The sequence below is a fragment of the Corvus cornix genome, chromosome 5, assembly GCF_000738735.6.
Source record: "Corvus cornix cornix isolate S_Up_H32 chromosome 5, ASM73873v5, whole genome shotgun sequence".
Lineage (NCBI taxonomy): Eukaryota > Metazoa > Chordata > Aves > Passeriformes > Corvidae > Corvus > Corvus cornix.
In genome coordinates, this window is record NC_046335.1 from 2,288,994 (window position 1) to 2,307,563 (window position 18,570).

The 18,570-nt window shown below is 61.0% G+C and overlaps 1 protein-coding gene across 1 annotated transcript; it reads right to left on the reverse strand.

The window, feature by feature from the left end:
- Nucleotides 1-65: 65 nt before the first annotated feature.
- NID2 (nidogen 2) lies at nt 66-15,445 on the reverse strand. Its single transcript, XM_039552531.1, is given in 24 exon segments — nt 66-826; nt 915-1,027; nt 1,678-1,801; nt 2,404-2,561; nt 3,026-3,197; nt 3,350-3,479; nt 4,568-4,737; nt 4,862-5,083; nt 5,206-5,442; nt 6,166-6,393; nt 6,472-6,591; nt 6,674-6,817; nt 6,900-7,028; nt 7,759-7,902; nt 8,214-8,295; nt 8,297-8,433; nt 8,562-8,762; nt 8,983-9,228; nt 9,306-9,455; nt 10,130-10,301; nt 10,303-10,459; nt 10,683-10,915; nt 14,226-14,534; nt 15,157-15,445. Coding segments are annotated over 24 exon segments (3,978 nt in total). The 5' UTR covers nt 15,346-15,445; the 3' UTR covers nt 66-815.
- Between the last annotated feature and the right edge of the window lie 3,125 nt (nt 15,446-18,570).

Here is an 18,570-nt window from a genome sequence, read left to right on the forward strand (position 1 = left end):
CTTGCTGCTTCCCCATGCTGAAATATTCCCTTGCCACTGAAATACTGAAAAACTGAATCCAAAGGGAAACTTAAACCAACCTTTTTTATTCAATTATGGAAGTAACCTAGAAAAAGTGAAGCATTACAATGTAACTGGTATTTCTGAACATGTCTTGGTCTACACTGGGCAGGTCTAGGAAGGCACTTGGAAGACCCAACAAGCATGAACAGATCAATTCTAGCATATTCTTCTAATATAAATACTAAAAGACATGCATGGAGGCAGTGGTGAAAACACAGAATCATCCTCTGGAAAATCTTCAACGCCTTTGCCACATCCCATCCCCGTTCTGCAGGATTTTGGAGCACACACACAGTCTCTGGCTTCAGGGCTGGTGGTTATTTAGACCCAGCAATTTACTGCATTCACAGCTTCCCACAGGCACTTAATTTATTTTGGATAAAAGGACCTCTTGGTCAGATTGTCAGAATGATGAAAAATGAACCCATCCTTCTTCCAAAAAAATAAAACATTGGAGTGAAAAAAAAAACAACCTACATTTTAAGTCTTGCAAAAGCAAGAGTTTGAGTCATGGCTTGAGCTTCCCAGGACCCTTTTTTGGTGATATCTCATTGTTTTCCACTTGGTAAAAAAAATACAGTAGTAAAGTCTTGAGGTATAACTCGAAAAAATACTTGAAAATCTTTTGCAGGAAAGCAGGGCACTTCATGGGCCTCGGTGAGGGACTTTCCCCCCCTTGTATGCAGTGACAGTTCTGTGGGTCTGAAACTCTCCTGGGTGCAAAGATTGTTGTTTCCTTGAAATTGGAGTTGCTATTTCCTGGCTGCAGGGAGAAATGGAGGTTTTTAGTGCGTCAGGCAGCCAGCAGCCATCAGAATTCACGAGGGGATGGGGTTTGGGGTGGGTTTTACCTCCAGGGCAGTAGGGATAAACTGCTGTTATCCCATAGAGGTGGGACCGCTGCTCTGGAAGATACTCGTCAGTGAAGGAGCCAGTTTCTTTATTGACAGCTATCACCCCATCCCTGGTGGAAAAAGGGGAAGAAGTGTTTTATTCACCTATGAAACTTGGGGGTTTTTTCCCTTCTTTATGTGTGTTTTAAGAACAGGCAGCTGAAAAGCTTGGTCTGAACACCTGCAGGACAAGTGGAAAGAAATTTGCCCCGTAAAATCCTCCTCCAGCTCATTCAGTGCATTTCTCTCTGGTGAGGGAGCCACAGAAAAGAGCCTTCCAAGGAGAGATTATCTCCCTGAGAGTCTCCTCCAAGCGTGGCAAGCCTTTAAGTGTTTGTTGTAATCTAAGACTGGATGGGAGTTGTGAGAGCTTCCAGCTGGAGTGGGAATAGAGGCGAGTTCCTGCTGCCGAGGCAAAGGGAACGGCTGAGGACAGGATCTTTCCTTGGACCTAATCGAGATCCAGACACTTGAGCCAAGTTTTAGCTTAAAAAAAACCCCCAAACCACTGTTTTATCCCTCCCAGGGAGCTGGCCTTGTGTCTAAACAACTGCTCCGTGCTGAGATTTACAAGCAGATGTTGCTGAAGCCACTTTCAGCTCTGCAGAGACCCACGAGAGCTCTGGGGAAGCTCCAGGATTTGGGAGCAGGCTGGGATTCCTGTCAGGGAGGGAAGCTCAGCATTCCCAGCCGTGCAGGGGTTGGGTTTTTCCCTGCTCACCGTCTCCAGTCCGTGTGGTAGAAGTGGTTGGCGTAGCTGATGATGCTGAAGGGGTAGTTGAGGTTGCTCTGGATGACGCGCCGGCCTGTGCCGTCCGGGAATGTGCATTCCAGGTGCTTGGTGCCTGTTCAAAGAACCAACATATTCCCCATCCCACTGAAAATGCCATCCCAAATATGTTCTGTGTATTCCATAGCCCCATAGGGATCATCCAGCCCAGCTCCTGGCCCTGCACAGACACCCCAACAACCCCACCCTGGGCATCCCTGGCAGCGCTGTCCAAGCGCTCCTGGAGCTCTGGCAGCCTCGGGGCCGTGCCCATTCCCTGGGGAGCCTGGGCAGGGCCCAGCACCCTCTGGGGGAAGAACCTTCTCCTGATTTATTACATTTTGAAACAGCTTTTCAGCCTAAAGATGTAGAATCATAACATTTAGGTTGGAAAAATCCTCTAAGGCCAAGTCCAGCCATTCCCCAGCACTGCCAAGGCCACCACTGCCCCGTGTCCCCAGGTGCCACATCCACACGGCTTTGAAATCCCTCCAGGAACGAGGACTCCACCACTGCCCTGAGCAACAACATTTTCCATGAAGAAATATTTCCTAAAATCCAATCTAAACCTCGCCTGGCACCACAGTGGAGCCCACAGGTAGCACTGGGCTGAAGACATCCAGGTTTTTCCCTCAAAGCTCAGTGTGACATTTTCTGGTCCATCCTTGGGGACATTACCTGCGTCTGCCCAACACAGCAGCTTGGAGAAGGGGTCAAAAGTCAGGCCATTGGGCAAACCAATGTCTGTGTGCACCAGGACCCTCCTGTTGGCTCCGTTGACAGTAGAAGTTTCGATTTTGGGAGCTTCACGATTCCAGTCCGTCCAGTAAAGGTTGCTTGGGAAATAATGCACAAACAGGGCACACAACAGTAAGGAGTGGTGGGAGATTATCCTGGTTCTTACCAGGAGCAAGGCCTGGTTTTCCCCTTACCAGTGCCTGAACCAGCTTTATTTGATTAGGAAAAAACCTCTCCAAGCAAAGCAGAACGATACCAAACATGTTTATGACCCAAACTGCAGCTCCTCGATGAGGGCGAGCCTTAGGAGTAGCACATTTTGTATCCCAACAACACCCTGGAGGCACAGCCTGTGTTTCCAAAGCTTTTCCAAATAATCTACATCCTGATACTGAAACAGCAGCTTTAGCCAAATCCTGCATTATTAAATAAAAGAGGGGCTGGGGAACAGAGCCAATCCCTCCTACAGGGTGTGCCGGGTCAGGACGGGGCCTCGGCAGGGCCGAGTTTTGCACCTTGCAAAGCCCCGTGTCCGAATCCCTGTGGGATTTCTGCTGCTCACCCTTGGACGGGGTCCACGGCGATGGCGCGGGGGTTGACGAGCTCGGTGTCGAAGAGCACGCGGCGCTCGGAGCCGTCCAGCCGGGCGCGCTCGATCCTGTCCAGCCCGCTGTCCGTCCAGAACACGGCCCGGCGCAGGTGGTCCACGGCCAGGCCCTCGGGGCTGATGAGCCCTGGTGGGGGATGGCCACGCTCAGGGAAATGCTGCTCCAGGATCCCTCAGGAATCCCCAGCCCGAAGCCGAGGGATGGGAGGAGCCCGGAGCTGCGGTGGGAACAGCAGATGTGGCTTTGGGCAGGTGACACTGGGGACACAGTGGCCACACCTGAGCTGATGATGGTCTCTGGCTCGGAGCCTGGCTCCAGGCCCGCCCGGCTGATGGTCCGGCCGGCCACGTCGGTCCAGTAGATCATCTTCTCCCGGCAGTCGTAGTCGATCCCCACCACAATGGAGCCCTGCCAGGGTCGGGAGAGGGATACGGGGTGAGATCCTGCCAGGAGCATCCAGGAGCTTCCTCATCCCAGCAGCCGGCACTGAGAGCTGCCTGGGACACGCTGCAAGTGGGGAGTGACACTCAAATCCCATTTCCCCAGCTAAAACCCGCCCCTGACGGGTTCCCACTGCACCCTCCCGGCTGAATCCCGCAGCAGAGGATTTTAGGGCAGCTGGTGCAGGCTCACACCCACATCCAGATGGATTTGAACCCTTTGCTTCAAGGAGAGGCTGCTCCAAGAGTGAAGCCAGCCCAGGGAAATGACCTTCAGGATGGGGAGAGGGAATACTTGGCAAGGTCTTTCACTTCCCCAGGGTGCAGGGAGGGTCGTGGCCCAGATTTCAGCGTTCCTCTGCCTTGGTCTGGCCTGGCTGGAGACGCACATGGACACGCTCCAAGGGGAGTCCAAGGAAGGAAAAAAGGGAAGTGTGCAGCAGAGCTCTGCAGCTGGAAGTCCGGGCTGTGACCAACCCTGGAGAGCTCTGGGAGCTCCTGAACTCCTTCCCTTTGTGAGCAGTCCCAGCTCTGGGATCTGTCCAGGACTTGCCTCTCTGCTGGGGATGGCTGGAGGGAGGTGAAAATAGAATCCATAGGATCCCAGAATGGTTTGGGCTGGAAGGGGCCTTAAAGATCATCTCATTCCACCCCCTGCCATGGGCAGGGACACCTTCCACTAGCCCAGGCTGCTCCAGCCAGGCCTTGGGCACTTCCAGGGATCCAGGGGCAGCCACAGCTCCTCTGGGCAACCTGAGCCAGGGCCTCAGCACCCCCCCAGTTAATAATTTCATCCCAATATCCCATCTAACCCTGCCCTCTGTCATTGGGAAGCCATTCCCCGTTGTCCTGTCACTTGTCCGAAGTGCCACCAAGGCAGCCAGCACAGCCAATGTCCCCAAATACCAACATCAACCCTCAAGAGGTGACCCCTCAAACTCCGACAGCTCAGACAAGTGGTTCAGAGAGAGGTGAAAACACCGAGTGGCAGCACCAGCCTGTCCCAAACTCCCCCCGGCATTCCTGCACCCCATCCCCATCCCAAGGATACCGTACATGCAGGGAGAGCAGGGTCTTGGCCGCCTCCTTCTGCAGCCGGGTGCCGTTCAGCGGCAGGTACCCGATCTGCTGGCCCTGGGCGTAGAGCAGAAACGTCCCCGTGGCCGGTGGGGACACGTCAGGCCGGGGCTCGGGCCGGACACTGGGCGGGGCGACGCTGGGCAGACCTGGCACGTCGGAGGGCACAGAGATGGCTCAGGGAGCGCTGTCCCCTCGGCTCCACACCCGGAGCGGGGCGCGGCGCCTGAGCTGTAGGTGTGGCAGGGTGACTTTGGGGTGCTGGGCTCTTACAGGGCGGGGTGGTGCCGGGCTCGGAGCGCGTCCCCGGGATCTCCCGGCCGCTCTGCTCCACGCACCAGCAGTAGCCGCTGTCCCCGTGGCACTGCAGCGGGGTGAAGTCGCCGCTGGCATCGCACTGTGGCACGTACTGGTCCCCGCGGGGGCTGCCCCCGTAGTGCTCCAGCAAACTCTGCCGCCAGCGCTCGCACATGCTGGGGGGCCGCTCCGTGGGCTCTGGCACGGGGAAGGTGACAGTCACCCCCTGTCAGCCTCCCCACTCAGGGCACTCAGAGCCCCGTGTCCCCCTCTCCCTGCTGGCTGTGCCCCCGCACCGAGGATGCTCCCCGGGCACTGACCTGGGCTCCCGCAGCGTGGCGGGGTGGTGCCCGGTGCCGTCCGGGTGCCGGCGATCTCCTGCCCTGCCACGTCCACGCACCAGCAGTGCCCGGAGCTGCCGTGGCACTGCAGGGGCCGGTACTGGCCCTGCTCGTCGCACTGGGGCACGTGGCCGTCGCCCACGGGTGAAGGCCCCGGTGGCACCTCCCGCGGGTACATCCTCGCGTGTTCGCAGGGCGTCAGCTGCTGGATGGACTCTGCCGGCGGCAAATGCCCCCACCCCGGGCTCAGGGGGTGCCACGCGGCTCCCCTGGAGCCACTTGGCACCTGGGTTTGGCCCTGCTTCACCCCAGTCTTTCAGCACCCCTTGGTTTGGGGGAAGGAGGGTGCAGGGCTGCCCCACTCCAGCCCACTCCACACCCCATAGCTGTCCCCTCCACAGGCTGACACAGGAGGTGGTCCAATGGCCACAGCCACTGTAACCCCATGGGCCAGGGCACCAAAAACACCCAGGAACCCCTCCATGCACCCACTTGAGAGCACCCTGCCCTCAGTGAAGCCGCAGAAAGGTGGTTGGGCAGAGGGGCACAGAGTCACAGAATCCTTAGGGTTGGAAGGGACCTCTGGAGATCCTCCAGTCCAATCTCCCTGCCAAGGCAGGGTCACCTGGAGCAGGTGACACAGGGATGTGTCCAGGTGGGTTTGGAATGCCTCCAGAGAGGGAGACTCCACACCCTCCCTGGGCAGCTTTTCCAGGGCTCTGCCACCCTCAACATAAAGAAGTTCTTCCTATGTTGAGGTGAAACTTAGGATGTTTTAATTTATGGCTCTTTAGTTTACGGATCCCCTCCATTCACTGTGGCCCCACTGTCCCCGTGCTGCTGGTGGCTGGACTGGAGTGGGATGCCATTGGGATGCCAGCCAGGTGCCCAGGGACCTGACCCCACTCCCCTCACCCCTGGAGGATGTCACTCACTGACCTGGGCTCCCGCAGCGTGGCGGGGTGGTGCCCGGCGCCGTCCGGGTGCCGGCGATCTCCTGCCCCGCCGCGTCCACGCACCAGCAGTGCCCGGAGCTGCCGTGGCACTGCAGGGGCCGGTACCGGCCCTGCTCGTCGCACTGGGGCACGTGGCCGTCGCCCAGGGGTGGCACCTCCCGTGGGTACATCCGCTCGTGCTGGCAGGGCGTGAGGCGCTGCGGGTTCCCTTCTGCCAAAAAAGAAGAGGAGAGTGAGGCCGGGGAAGCTGTGCCAGGCAGAGATGGCACGGGGGGAGCGGGCACCTCACCATACGTGCACTGGAAGCCGTCGCCCACGTAGCCAGGCTGGCAGCGGCAGGAGAAGGAGCCCGGGGTGTTGTAGCAGGTAGCGGCCGGGTGACACGGGCTCTCGGCACACTCATCCACGTCTGTGCAGAGGGAAGATGGCACCAGCAGGGACAGGGACACCCTGGCAGCTGTGGCGTGGGGTCCCTCCCATGCCCACCTTACCGGAGCAGTGGATGCCGTCGCCGGTGTAGCCGGGGAGGCACTCGCAGGTGGCGCGGCCGTCGCCGCGGGACAGGCACCGCGCCCGGTCCCCCGGAGCACAGGGGTGCCGCCCGGCCTCGCAGGGGTCACTCGCCGGTGCCAGCGCTGTGGGGACAGGGGAGGGGTGATCAGGGCACGTCTGTGAGGCACAGGAGATGGGGACACCCCGACTGGGGCCAGCACTTACGCACACACGCCTGCCCGTCCCCCGCCGGCCGGTACCCGCCGCGGCACTCGCAGCGGTAACTGCCCGGCACGTTCAGGCACACGGAGAAGGGGCCGCACTGGCTCAGGCCCTCGGAGCACTCGTCCACATCTAGGGAAAGAAGGAGACACCGGGCACCCCGATGGTGGTGGGACACCCCCATCTTCAGGCTGCTCCTGGGCTGACAGGGAATATCCTGCCCTGTGCTGCCCATCCCGTGTCTGTCACTGAACTTAATCAGCTACAGAATTAACTTTCTGATCAGCTCAAAATAGAAGGGAAAAAAAAAACAAGACTGCTTTTGGGGTATAGTTTTGATAAAGAAGCACTCGTTCGAGGCACACCAATATTTGGGGCTATTTATGATTTAAAACTAGAGAGATCAGACTGGTCACTTAATCCTGTTCCTTTGGAAAGGCAGGATCCTTGAACTCCTCACCAGCATCACTGTGCAGTGCAATTCACTGGCACTGGGCAGCTTCTTGTGGAAAGGGACTCCAAATTTGGAAGATAAATTTGCAATGTGAAGTTTGGTGTGATAGCAAAGCAACAACGAAGCTGGCTGAATTTATGAAATACAGGGATTCTTTTTCCACTGGCTTTGATTTTTTCCCATCTCTCCTTTTTTTCCTCCTCTTTTCTGCTTGCTCTTCTTTTCTTGCACTTCCCCAGGGACCTCCAGCACCCTGCCTCAGTTTCCTCCCATGATTCATCTACACACTTGGTGAAGCTCTGTGGGTGCTGTGACATCCCAGCTTCCCAAATAGCACTGACCACCTTGGTGCCTGATGGACACAGACCCACCAGTTCCCCCCCAGCACCCACCCCCAGCCCCACTGACCTCGGCAGCCCCGTCCATCCCCGCGGTACCCGGCCGTGCACTCGCACGTGTACTCGGTGCCCACGCCGGGCCGGCAGCGCGCCGGCGCCTCGCACGTGTGGGTGCCATCGTGGCACGGGCTCACCCCAGGATTCTCAGCATCATCTGCGGGCACAGAGGGATGTAGGGGGGAATAAGAGATCTGGGAGACACAGGGAGTGACCATCCCCACTTATACCTGATGCCGGCATCAAATGTGCCACAGTGCCTTTGTCCCATGCAGGGAACCACGGCCGTGCCACCCCCACCCTGCCAGGAGCGCTGCAGCTCGAACTGCTTGGAAAACCCCTCTTTTCTGGCTGATTTTGGGCAAAGCGAGCACACGGCAGCTTTGGGAGATGGCAGCATCCCCACTGGGGGCTGGCACCCTGGATTGGCACCGGGATTGGCACCCGGGGGTGGGTGCTGGCGCTCACCTCGTGCCGGGCCGATGCGGGCGGCCAGGGCGTAGCGCAGGACGTGCTCGTGGCTGTCGAAGAGGGCGAAGGCGCGCGCCACGGGAGAGCTGCTGCCGCGCCGGCAGCCGCGAGTGCGGGCACCCCGAGAAGGTGATGTTCTGGCGCAGGCGGTAGGACAAGGTCTGGTTGGCAGTGCCCGCGGCCACCGTGTATTCCCGCTGGCCTGAGGAGGTCACGGCTGCCGGACGGCACGGAGAACCCCATGGGATGTGGGAAAGATTGTGTCAGCGTCGATGTGGCTCGGTTGTCTTTGGGAATTTAGGGGTGGTGTGCGAGGAACTGAAGCCAGGTGAGCACAGGTCTTACCCGAGCTGGAGTAGGAGTAGAGTTCCTTGTAGGGAGTGATGCGGACGGTGACGTTCTCCGGCAGGAACGGCAGCTCGCCCTGGATGTGTGTCCTGAGGCTTAAATAATTGTCCGGCCCCAGGCCCTCGGCTGTCTGAGTGACCTGGACCGTCTCCCCGCCGGGGTAAAACGTCACCTCCAGGTTCTGGGTGAACTCAGCGCCTGGGCAGGAAAAGGGAATGGGCACCATTTGTAGGGACAACCCCAAAGCGTCCTTCCCCCAGCCCATCCATGGGGGCTCACAGCAAGAGGTGACAGCCAGCTGAGAGAGGGATTGGAGAAGCCACGGAACTGCCCTGACCCCCTCACCACCCACCCCAAGGAGCCACCCTGCAGAAGCCACACCCCTTGGCGCGATGGCACATCCCCAATCTCTGCTCACCGGTGATGCTGAAGCCATTCTCAGAGCCGGGCTCCTCCAGGGCAAAGAGCCACGTGAAGAGCCCCCCGACAGGCAGCAGGGGCAGCAGGGCACGGGCAGCAGGCTGGGGCACCCCGCTGATGGCCGTGTAGGCTCTGCCGTCGCTGCCCACGATGTAGGCGTGCAGGTCCACGTCCTGGAAGCGGACGGACGCCCGTCCCACCCTCAGGCTCCCGCTCACCTTCCCGTTGAGGCGATGCACGGCCCCTGGGTGGGGAGACGGGCACCCCTGGCAGCGGCCACCCAGGCACGGGCTGCCCGTCCCCGCCGCCCGCCCCGCGTACCTTCGGGCAGGCACTGCCGCCCGTTCCCGTAGAAGGTGGCCCGGCAGTGGCAGCAGAAGCCGGCGGCGTAGTCGGTGCAGAAGGCGTGAGGGGAGCAGCGCCCGTGGTGCTGGGCACACGTCTCCTTGCTGGCTGCGCTGTAGGTGAACACTGGGGACAAAGGGAAAAGGTTGGGGATGCGGTGACAAAGCCACCCCTCATGGTGGGTGGGTGCCTTGCCTTCTTGGCCCCAAAAACACCACGAGCCAGCTGGCAGTGGCGGTTCCCAAGGGAGTCACCCGGGATGCAGAGTGGTGGTGGAAGGTTTGGAACCTGTTCCCCGATTTCAGGCAGATCTGACAGAGGGCAGGAGATCAAATTCCTGAGGGTATTTTTGGGAGACAGTTGGCTGAGGACGGGGCTCTGCTCCCCCGGGCACGTGCCACAGCGACTCCACAGCTGGCTGGGTGGCGGGGAGGGCGGCAAGGCCAGTCCTGGCCTCGTGCTGGGACCTGTCCCCTGAGCATCCCACCCCCTCCCGTGCTCCAAGCCTCCCGCCTTTTCCCACGGCAAGCCCGACGGGCAGGGCTGTGTGGCCGCAGCAGCCCCTTGGCAGCGGGACTGGGCTGAGAGGAGGCGCTGGAAGGCAACAGCTTTGCAGGAGCAGCTCCAACCCACCCTCCTCCAGCACCAGCTGCTTGGGAAGGGGTGAACTCACAGCCAGGGGCCATTTTTAGGGAGCCACCCGCCACGAGCCATCCCTGCTCGGTCACTGTCCCCATTGGGTCATCACCCCGTGGGGTCATTGTCCCCGCTGGGCCATCGCAAGGGCTGTGGCCGCTCACCATCAGGGTTGAAATGCACGTCCTCCTCCACGCCGACGCCGTGGTGGCCAGAGCTGTAGGAGGAGGGGTTGGCAGAGTAGCTCTGCTGGGCGTCCCTCCTGCTGGGGACAAAGCCCAGGAGCACCGGGGAGCGGGAGCCGTGGCTGGGACGCTGAGCCATGGACGTGTGGCCGGGAGAGGGGGCGGCTGTAGCCGGTGGTGCCAGGATTGGGGTGCCCAGGGGGGCTCTGAGGCACGGCAGGAGCGGCTCCCTCACTGCCCCCCGGCTCCACGTGCTCCACGCCGCCCACGTGGAAAACCCACACGCCGGGAATTCCCGTGTTGCTCTCCCTGTGGACACAGCACACACGGACATCATCGCAGGCGCGCTGGAAAAGCCACCCCAAAGGTGACACCACCCCTCCAGGACCCCAATACAGCTCCCGTGCAGCTGAGGCAGCCCAGCATCCCCAGCTCACTCCCCAAATTTTTCCAGGCTCTAAAAACCTCCAGGGCTGGGAGAAGGTGACCCTGCTCCCCCTGGCCATCCCCACAGCCCCCAGGTGCCACACACCTCTCCAGGCTCCTCAGAGCCTGCTCGCTGCTGGCCAGGCTGTGGAAGAGCCCGTCCCTCTTCGGGTCGTCGCTGTCCCCCCAGCTGAAGCCCACCCTGGCTGGCAGCTCCAGCTGGACGTTGTAGGACTCCTTGGGTCGCGTCCCCAGGAACTGGAGGCCGCCGTTGGGGTAGAGGAAGATGGTGTAGGTGTCCTCATCGTTGTAGGCTATGACTGCCTGGAAGGTGTTGAGCTGCCAGAGGGAGAGCGGGACAGATGGATGGCATGGAAGGGCAGGAACACGGCAGGGGAGGGAGCAGGGATGTGAGAGGCAGCCCCACACACACCACAGGGCATGCAAGCACCCCAAAAGGGCCCTCCAACAGAGAGCACCTCCATGGATCCAGGCTGGAAGAGCTGGGGGTGTTCACCTGGAGAAGAGAAGGCTCCAGGGAGAGCTCAGAGCCCCTTGCAGGGCCTAAAGGGGCTCCAGGAGAGCTGGAGAGGGACTGGGGACAAAGAATGGAGGGACTGGACACAGGGAATGGCTTCCCAGTGCCACAGGGCAGGGATGGATGGGATATTTGGAAGGAATTCCTGTCTGTGAGGGTGGTGAGGCCCTGGCACAGGGTGCCCAGAGAAGCTGTGGCTGCCCCTGGATCCCTGGAAGTGTCCAAGGCCAGGTTGGACGGGGCTTGGAGCAGCCTGGGCTAGTGGAAGGTGTCCCTGCCCATGGCAGGGACTGGATGTTCTTTAAGGTCCCTTCCAACCCAAACCATTCCAGGATCAGCCTGCAGAGACCTCCTGGGGAACAGCAGGAGCTGGGGCTGCTCCTGCCCAGCCAAACCCCAAGTGCCACAACCTGGGAGGATGCTCAGCATCCTCCCAGGAGCCCACGGCACAGCCAGGCCACCCCCTCAGTGCAAGGGTGTCCCAGGAGCATCCCTGGCCCTGTAACCCCTGCACAGGGTTGGCACTGAGTCCTGGGAGCCCCTCACTCCTGTCCCGCTCGCACTGACACCCCCCTGCTCCATCCCATCAGCACCAGAGGAAAACCCACACCCCCCGCTTGTCCCTGAGAACATTTTTAGCTCGGTTTCCTCCGGAAAAAACATTCCTGTGCTCCCAGCTTCCCATACATCCCGCTATAGGCAGGCTGGCCTCCTGCCCTGCCAGCCCTGCGAGCCTTGGGGCCGTGCCAGGCAGCGGCACCGCGGCCACAACCCACGGCCGGGGAGGCCACGGAGCCAGCACAGCCCTCCCGAGCCGCCCGACAATCCACACCCTCCACATGCGGAGAAACCAACCCCAGCAAATAACCCCAAGCAGGGAGCAGCCCTTCCCACCGAGCACGCAGGAAAAATGATTAAACTCCCCATTTCACCCCCGGAGCAGCGGGAGGGAGGGTGGGGGCTCCCCCCACTCCACGCCCACAGCACCAGCCCCGATTTTGGGGCGCAGGGCCCCCAGAGCATCGCTGGATTTCCTGGCAGCCCCGCGGGATATAAAGAGCCTTGTTGTGCCTGTCACACACTCGGGCATTCAGAGACCCCGAAAAGGCGGCCAAAAAGCTGGAGCTGGGCGGGATAACCCCCCCTGCCCCCGGGGCTGGATTCCTCCCCCACGCAGCAGCCGAATCACCACGGCAGCAGCTGCAGGACTCATTCTGCCTTGGGGTGGGTGGCGAAGGGGGGACATGCTGGTGACATCGATGTGCTGGCATGGTGGGATGAAAGGAAGGGGGGGAAAAGCTCCCGGCAAAGAGCTGCAAAGGGCAAATTCCAGCCCAAAAGGGCAAGTTTTGCTCCTACAGAAGTTGGGTCAGGCTTGTCCCGCTCTGCAGCCTGGGAAAATGTCACTGCAGGGACCAGGAGCATGTCCCAAGGAGTTGGAGGGGACACAGCATTGCCAGACCTCCCACCCAGGCAGGACCCCCCAAAGAGGGGATTTGGGGATCCTCATCTCCCCATTTAACCCAGTTTTCTACTTTTGAGGCTCAAAAGGGATTAGCCATGACTTTCCAGAGCAAGACTGGGAAAGACTTTGGAGTCAATCCTGGTTCTGAGCAGCAGGAGGGCAGCGTTTCCATAAATGCTGCATTTGGTCAGGGAAAAAAAAGTGGTGTTTGGGGAGGTTTTTAGCAGTTTTGGCGAAGGGGGAGCTCAGCAAAGCACAGGCACAAGCTGCATTTCAGCGAGTCTTGAATGAAGCTCTCCCTGGAGCTCCTCGTTTCCAAACAAGACCGGTTTCGTTTTAAAGCCTGATCCAAACTTCTCAGAGAGGGGGGGAATAAAACTGGGAAGAGAAAAGAAGAGGAGGCTGCGTTTTCGACGGCCGCGAGGTCGCTGCGAGGCCCCTGATGGCATCTCTTCAGCTGTTTTCCCAAGTTTTAAATGAGAGGAAAAAATGTGCCTTGCCTCCTTCCAAACCTCAGCTTCTTGCCTCGCTTGGCTCCCCTCTCGGCAAGGCGCTACCGAAGGGCCCTGCAACGGGGGGATGGCTGGGGATGGCTCCTGGTGGCCCTTGGGGACGCGGTGGCTGCTGCTGGGCTTAGAGTGAGAGCCCATCACCCATCACACAGTTCTGGGTATCCATCACCAGAGTTCTCCTCGTGCAGCTCATCACATTCAGCTCGCCGGAGTCCTCGCAGCTGGCGGAGCGTCACTGTCACCTCCTCAGCACGTCATCGGCCCAACGTGACAGCTCATGACCGGCGTTTTCGGGGACAGGCAGCGCTGCAGGTCCACCCACGCAAGGGCCTTATCAGCCCCGTGGGTGGAGAGCACAGGTCACCCCCCTGACCTGGCAGACCACCTCTGAGCTTGTTTTCCAGGCACAAAATCAGCCCACGGTGGAAATTCCAAAGCCGGTTCCTCGTCAACAGCGTAATCAGCACAGGGGCAGAAGGAAGGACCAGCCCCGAGCCACCAGTGAAGGTCAGGAGCACAACGGGTGACCTAAACCAGGGCCTCCCCCAGCTGCCCCCAGCCACCCTCTGCCCTGCAAAGCCAGAGCCACCAGCACTGGAAAGCTTTGTTGGAAAAGAATCGGAATCCCAGAATGGTTTGGGTTGAGGGGATCTTAAAGCTCATCTCATTCCACCACCCCTGCCATGGGCAGGGACACCTCCCACTAGCCCAGGTTGCTCCAAGCCCCATCCAACCTGACTTTGGACACTTCCAGGGATCCAGGGGCAGCCACAGCTTCTCTGGGCACCCTGTGCCAGGGCCTCCCCACCCTCGCAGGCAAGAGTTTCTTCCTAACATCTGATCCCATCCATGTGAAGCCTCTCTTCCTTCCCCTATCACTCCATGTCCTTGTGCAAGCAACTCCAGCCATGAAGGCAACCTCTAAACCTCTTCTGGCCAACAGCCCCACCTCTGGCACAGCTCTGAGCAGAGCGGAAAAGCTCCACGTTCCGCTTAGTGCTCACCCAAGGATGGGTGGAGCCACCATCCAGCTGCTCAGAAAGACAAGACTCAGCATTTTGGGTGCCACATGAGAAAAACTCCTCCTCTCATGCCATGCAGGATGGGCATCCAAGCTCAGCCCCTTGGCCTCACCTTCAGGGAGGGCTCGGTGTCCTGGGAGAGCTCCTGGTAGGCACCCACATCCTCCCAGGTGGCAATGAAGGCATTGGTGGGCACGAAGGAGCCAGCAGAGCGAGGGAACCCGGCCTGGATGTATCCCACAGCCTGCTCCAGCACGTCCCGAGAGTCATCCTGCCGGTAGTAGATGTTCCCTCTGTCCCCGGAGGTGTCGAGGTCGGCCAGGAAGGGGGCGATGACGGGGAAGTCTGTGGGGAAATCGTCATCCACGTACTGGGTCTCCCTGGGGAAATCCTGGGTGGAGATGACCCCGTTGGTCCCCACCTGCAGGGAGAGCGGCGCAGGGTGCTCAGGAGCTGCAGAGGTGCCACCACCGCTGGTCCCCTTGCCCTGTCCCCCCCTCCTCGGTGCAGTGGGGCAAGGGGGCTGAGAGCCCTGAGGCCGCGTGGCCCCATCCGGCCGGGCAGAAAACAAAGACCTCGGGCTTCTCCATCCCCCAGGGAGCTGCAGCTCAGGGGCCATCCCAGCTGCAGCCGCTGCTGGCGGGGGAACAGCTGCGGAGGAGAAAGCCCTCTTGTTCCTCCACAGCCGGAGACACCGGGCAGGAGACGGCGGGAAGGGGGAAAATGCATGGATGGATGGACGGATGGAGAAAACACACGTGCGGTGGGACAGCGAAGGTGCACATGGAGGGGCAGGGGCGGGGAGGAGGAGGAGGAGGGGATGTAAAGGCTGGGGAGGAAGGGCGTGAGTGGGAGAAAGGATGGAAAGATGGAGGAGTGAAAAGCCAGAAGGAAGGAGGGATGGTGGGACGGAGGGATGGAGGGAAGGACGGAGTGAAGATGGAGGGACGGAGGGAGATGACGGAGAGGAGGAAGCGGGGCACGGAGGAAGAGGGGCCGGAGGGGAGGAGAGGGGAGCGGGGCCGGGGCCAGACGGGACTCACGTAGAGGCGGCGGGCGGCGCGGCCGTAGAGGCGCAGGGCGCGGCGGAGCAGCACCCCGGGAGAGCTCTCGTCGTCCCCGGGCCGGAGCCGGGCATCGCCGCGGGCCGGGCCGTGCGGGAGCAGCCCCGGGCGGGGCAGGGCTGCCCCCACCGCCAGCACCGCCGCCAGCACCGCCGCCACCGCCCGCATCCCGACACCGGCCACGGGAAACCCGACGGCGCCGAGCGGACCCGACCGGGAGAAGCCGAGCGGAGCAGCGGAGACGAGCGGAGCGGGACGGACCGGACGGGGCGACCCCGGCCCGGCGGAGCCAGCCGCGGGGCGGGACGGGGAGTAGCCCGGCAGGGGCGTGGCCAAGCAGCACTCGGCCAATCGGGTCTCACCCCAAAATCCGTCCCGGCTCGCGGCCCCCCCGTCCCGCATCCCGCGCATCCCCCGGGCCGGTACCGGCATCCCGGGGGCAGCGGGGTACCACGGCGGCGGTGTCCCGAGGGAAGGAGAGTGGGATCTTCGTGCCCCGCGGCCCCCCGGAGCCCTGCACCCCCCCGGAGCCCTGAACCCCCCCCCGAGCCCTGCATCCCCCCCGGAGCCCTGAACCCCCCCCGAGCCCTGCATCCCCCCCGGAGCCCTGTACCCCCCCCCGGAGCCCTGCACCCCCCCGGAGCCCTGAACCCCCCCCCGAGCCCTGCATCCCCCCCGCCTCGCCGCAACGCCCCCGGGGCCGGGCCCGCGTCCAGCCGGGGTCGGGGCCGGGGTCGCGGCGTGGGCGGGAGGCTCTGGCCGCTCCCCGCTCGCTCCCTCGGCTCCCGCTCCCTTGAGCTGGGAAGAAACGTGACTCCTCATCCACAGGGGACCCGCGGGGGGAGGACGGGGGCAGCCATCGGCCAAAATCCGTCGTGCGCCTCGACTGGCAGGCGGTCAGCCAGCGGCCCCCCACGCACGCAGGGCCGGGCGCGGGGTCAGCGCTGTTCATCCTTTCTCTGTCCCATCATCCATCATCTCCCCCCAGAGAGCTCTGCAGAGATCGAGGACCCTGCCTTTGGGTTGGGGTGCTGGGGTAGGAGCACCCACAGCGGTGGAGAGGAGGACGAGCTCAAATCCCGACAGCTGCACTCCATGAGCACTCCTGGAAATCCGGGCTGGGAGCAGCCAAAAGCTCTGCTCCAGCTTCCCGGAGCGTTTCCCTCTTCCCTGGCCTGGAGTGCTGCATCTGTCCCAAGACAGATCTATGCCCGAGGAATGCCAGATAACAAGGAGGGAAGTGTCAAACTCCTGTAGGCTGTGGCGAGAAATAAATCAGGGACACATTCATGGCATTCCTGACAGGAATCCTGACGCAGGAAGCAGCTGGACACCCTCAGCCCCATCCATTGCAGACACAGGGATTTGTCACTGCGGCCCCTGTCCCCTCCATCCTAGGCAGAGTGCAATCCTCTGCATCCCGCTCATCCCGGAAAGCAGCTCCCACCCGTGCTGAGATTGAGCTGGTTTGGAATTCTGGCTGTTCCAGGGAGTGTCACTGCCGGGGCCACATCTGGAGAAGCCACTGCCCCTGGGCTGCAGGCAGCTGGCTGGCCTCAACCCCTGGAAGGAGCCGCTTTGCCTGGCCATGGAAAACCATTAGGACATCAAGCAGGGTCCAGGCCAGCTGGACACGATCCGCAGCCTTCGAGGAGCTCCCCGTGCCAAAAAGTGGCTTTTCTTTGAACCTCAAACACCTCCATGGCTCTCCAGGGAAATTGGGAGCTGCAAGGGGCCAGCAGCGCCTCTGCCTAGTGAGAGATCCCAGCTGGGATGTCCCTCCCACGGGGAATGGTGGCATTTGGTGGCACCTCGGAGGTGGCAATGGGCAGAGGGGGCAGGAAGTGGGGGAGGGAAAGGAAGGAGAACCTTGCTGCTCCTTGGGATCTTTGGGGACTGTTGAAAATCCAAACCACAGGCCCTGAGGATCCTCTGGACTGGGAAGGAGGAGCTGCCAGGCTTCCTGAAATCTTTAGGGTGCTATAAAGTGCCTTTTCCCAACTCCAAAAAAAAAAAGTGGCAGCTGGGAAGAGCTGGAGTCCTGCCCTGGCCTTGGGAGCAGAGTCCTGCTGGCATCCCTGTGGCTTTGGGAGCCTTAGCAGGGATGGGAACAGGGATGGGGATAGGGATGAGGAAGAGGATGGTGACAAGAAATGGGATGAGGATAAGGATGGGGACCATGATGTGGATGGGGTCAGGGATGATGATTGGGGTGGGGAGATGGGAATGGGTAGAGATAGGGATGGGGACAGAGATAGGGTCAGACACTGGGATGGGTGTAGGAATGGGGATGGATATAGGGACAGGGATAAAGGTGGAGACAAGGATGGGGATGGGGATGAGGATGGGCAATAGAAAAAGAAGAGGAAGATGGGGGAAGGGACAAGGATGGGGATGTGGAATAGGTCTTGGGAGGTGGATGGGATTGGGTATAGGGACAGGGATGAGAATGAAGATGGGGATGGGGACAAGGATGGGGACTGGGGACAGGATATGGATGGGGACAGGGACAGGCTGTGCTCGCCCACACCCTGTGCTGGGAAGGGAGGTGGTGCAAGGACTGCTCCCTGTAATCACTTCCATGTGCCTCGGCAGAGCCTCTGGCTGCAGGGTCCATCCCTTCCCTTAGCTTGGGCATAAAAACAATCCAGAGCCATTTCCTGGGAGGCATTTTGGGCAGAAACAGATGTGCTGGCACTGTGGAAATGGGGGAAGCTCTGGGATGGGGCTGAGGACGGATCTGGCCCGACCCTGCAGCCCCTACCACTGAGACACTCCCAACCCCTGCGCTAAACTGGGAAAACCAGGACAAACCACTGGTCACGCTCCTGCCAGATGTGGCTGCCGGAGGGGCCGGCACCTCCCTGTCCTGCTGAAGGCTCACCTTCCCGTGGGCTCCCAGCGAGAAGCAGGAAAAGCAGAGGAATCCCTGGCTCAGAGATTGCTGAGGCAGGAAATCCCGGCAGCCTCTCCCCCCAGCCTGGCAGCGCTGGGATCGCTGAGCCCCTGCAGCAGGCAGAGATAAGGGGAGCAGCAGGAAACGCGCACCTCTCCCGGGGCAGCCAGGAAAGGAAGCGATTCCCGGTGACGGGAGCGTGCCTGGGGGCTGCAGCACACAGCGAAGGCTCACAGGATGCACCGGTTGGCGCTTTGGGATGTTTGGAGGGAAGCTGGGCTGGTGTGGGGCTGGGATAAGGGCAGGGATTCAGCTGGCGCTGGCACGGGCTCGGTCAGCAGTGTCCCGGTGCCAGCTGGGTCAGTGGGTCACTGTAATAATGCCCTTGGAGCATTTCTCCTCCTGGATATCGGGAACCAGCCCTGCTCCAGGTCAGGCTGTTTGGCAGGAAGAGCCACAAACCCGTGCCTTAAACATCCCTGCGGTTCCTGCAGGAA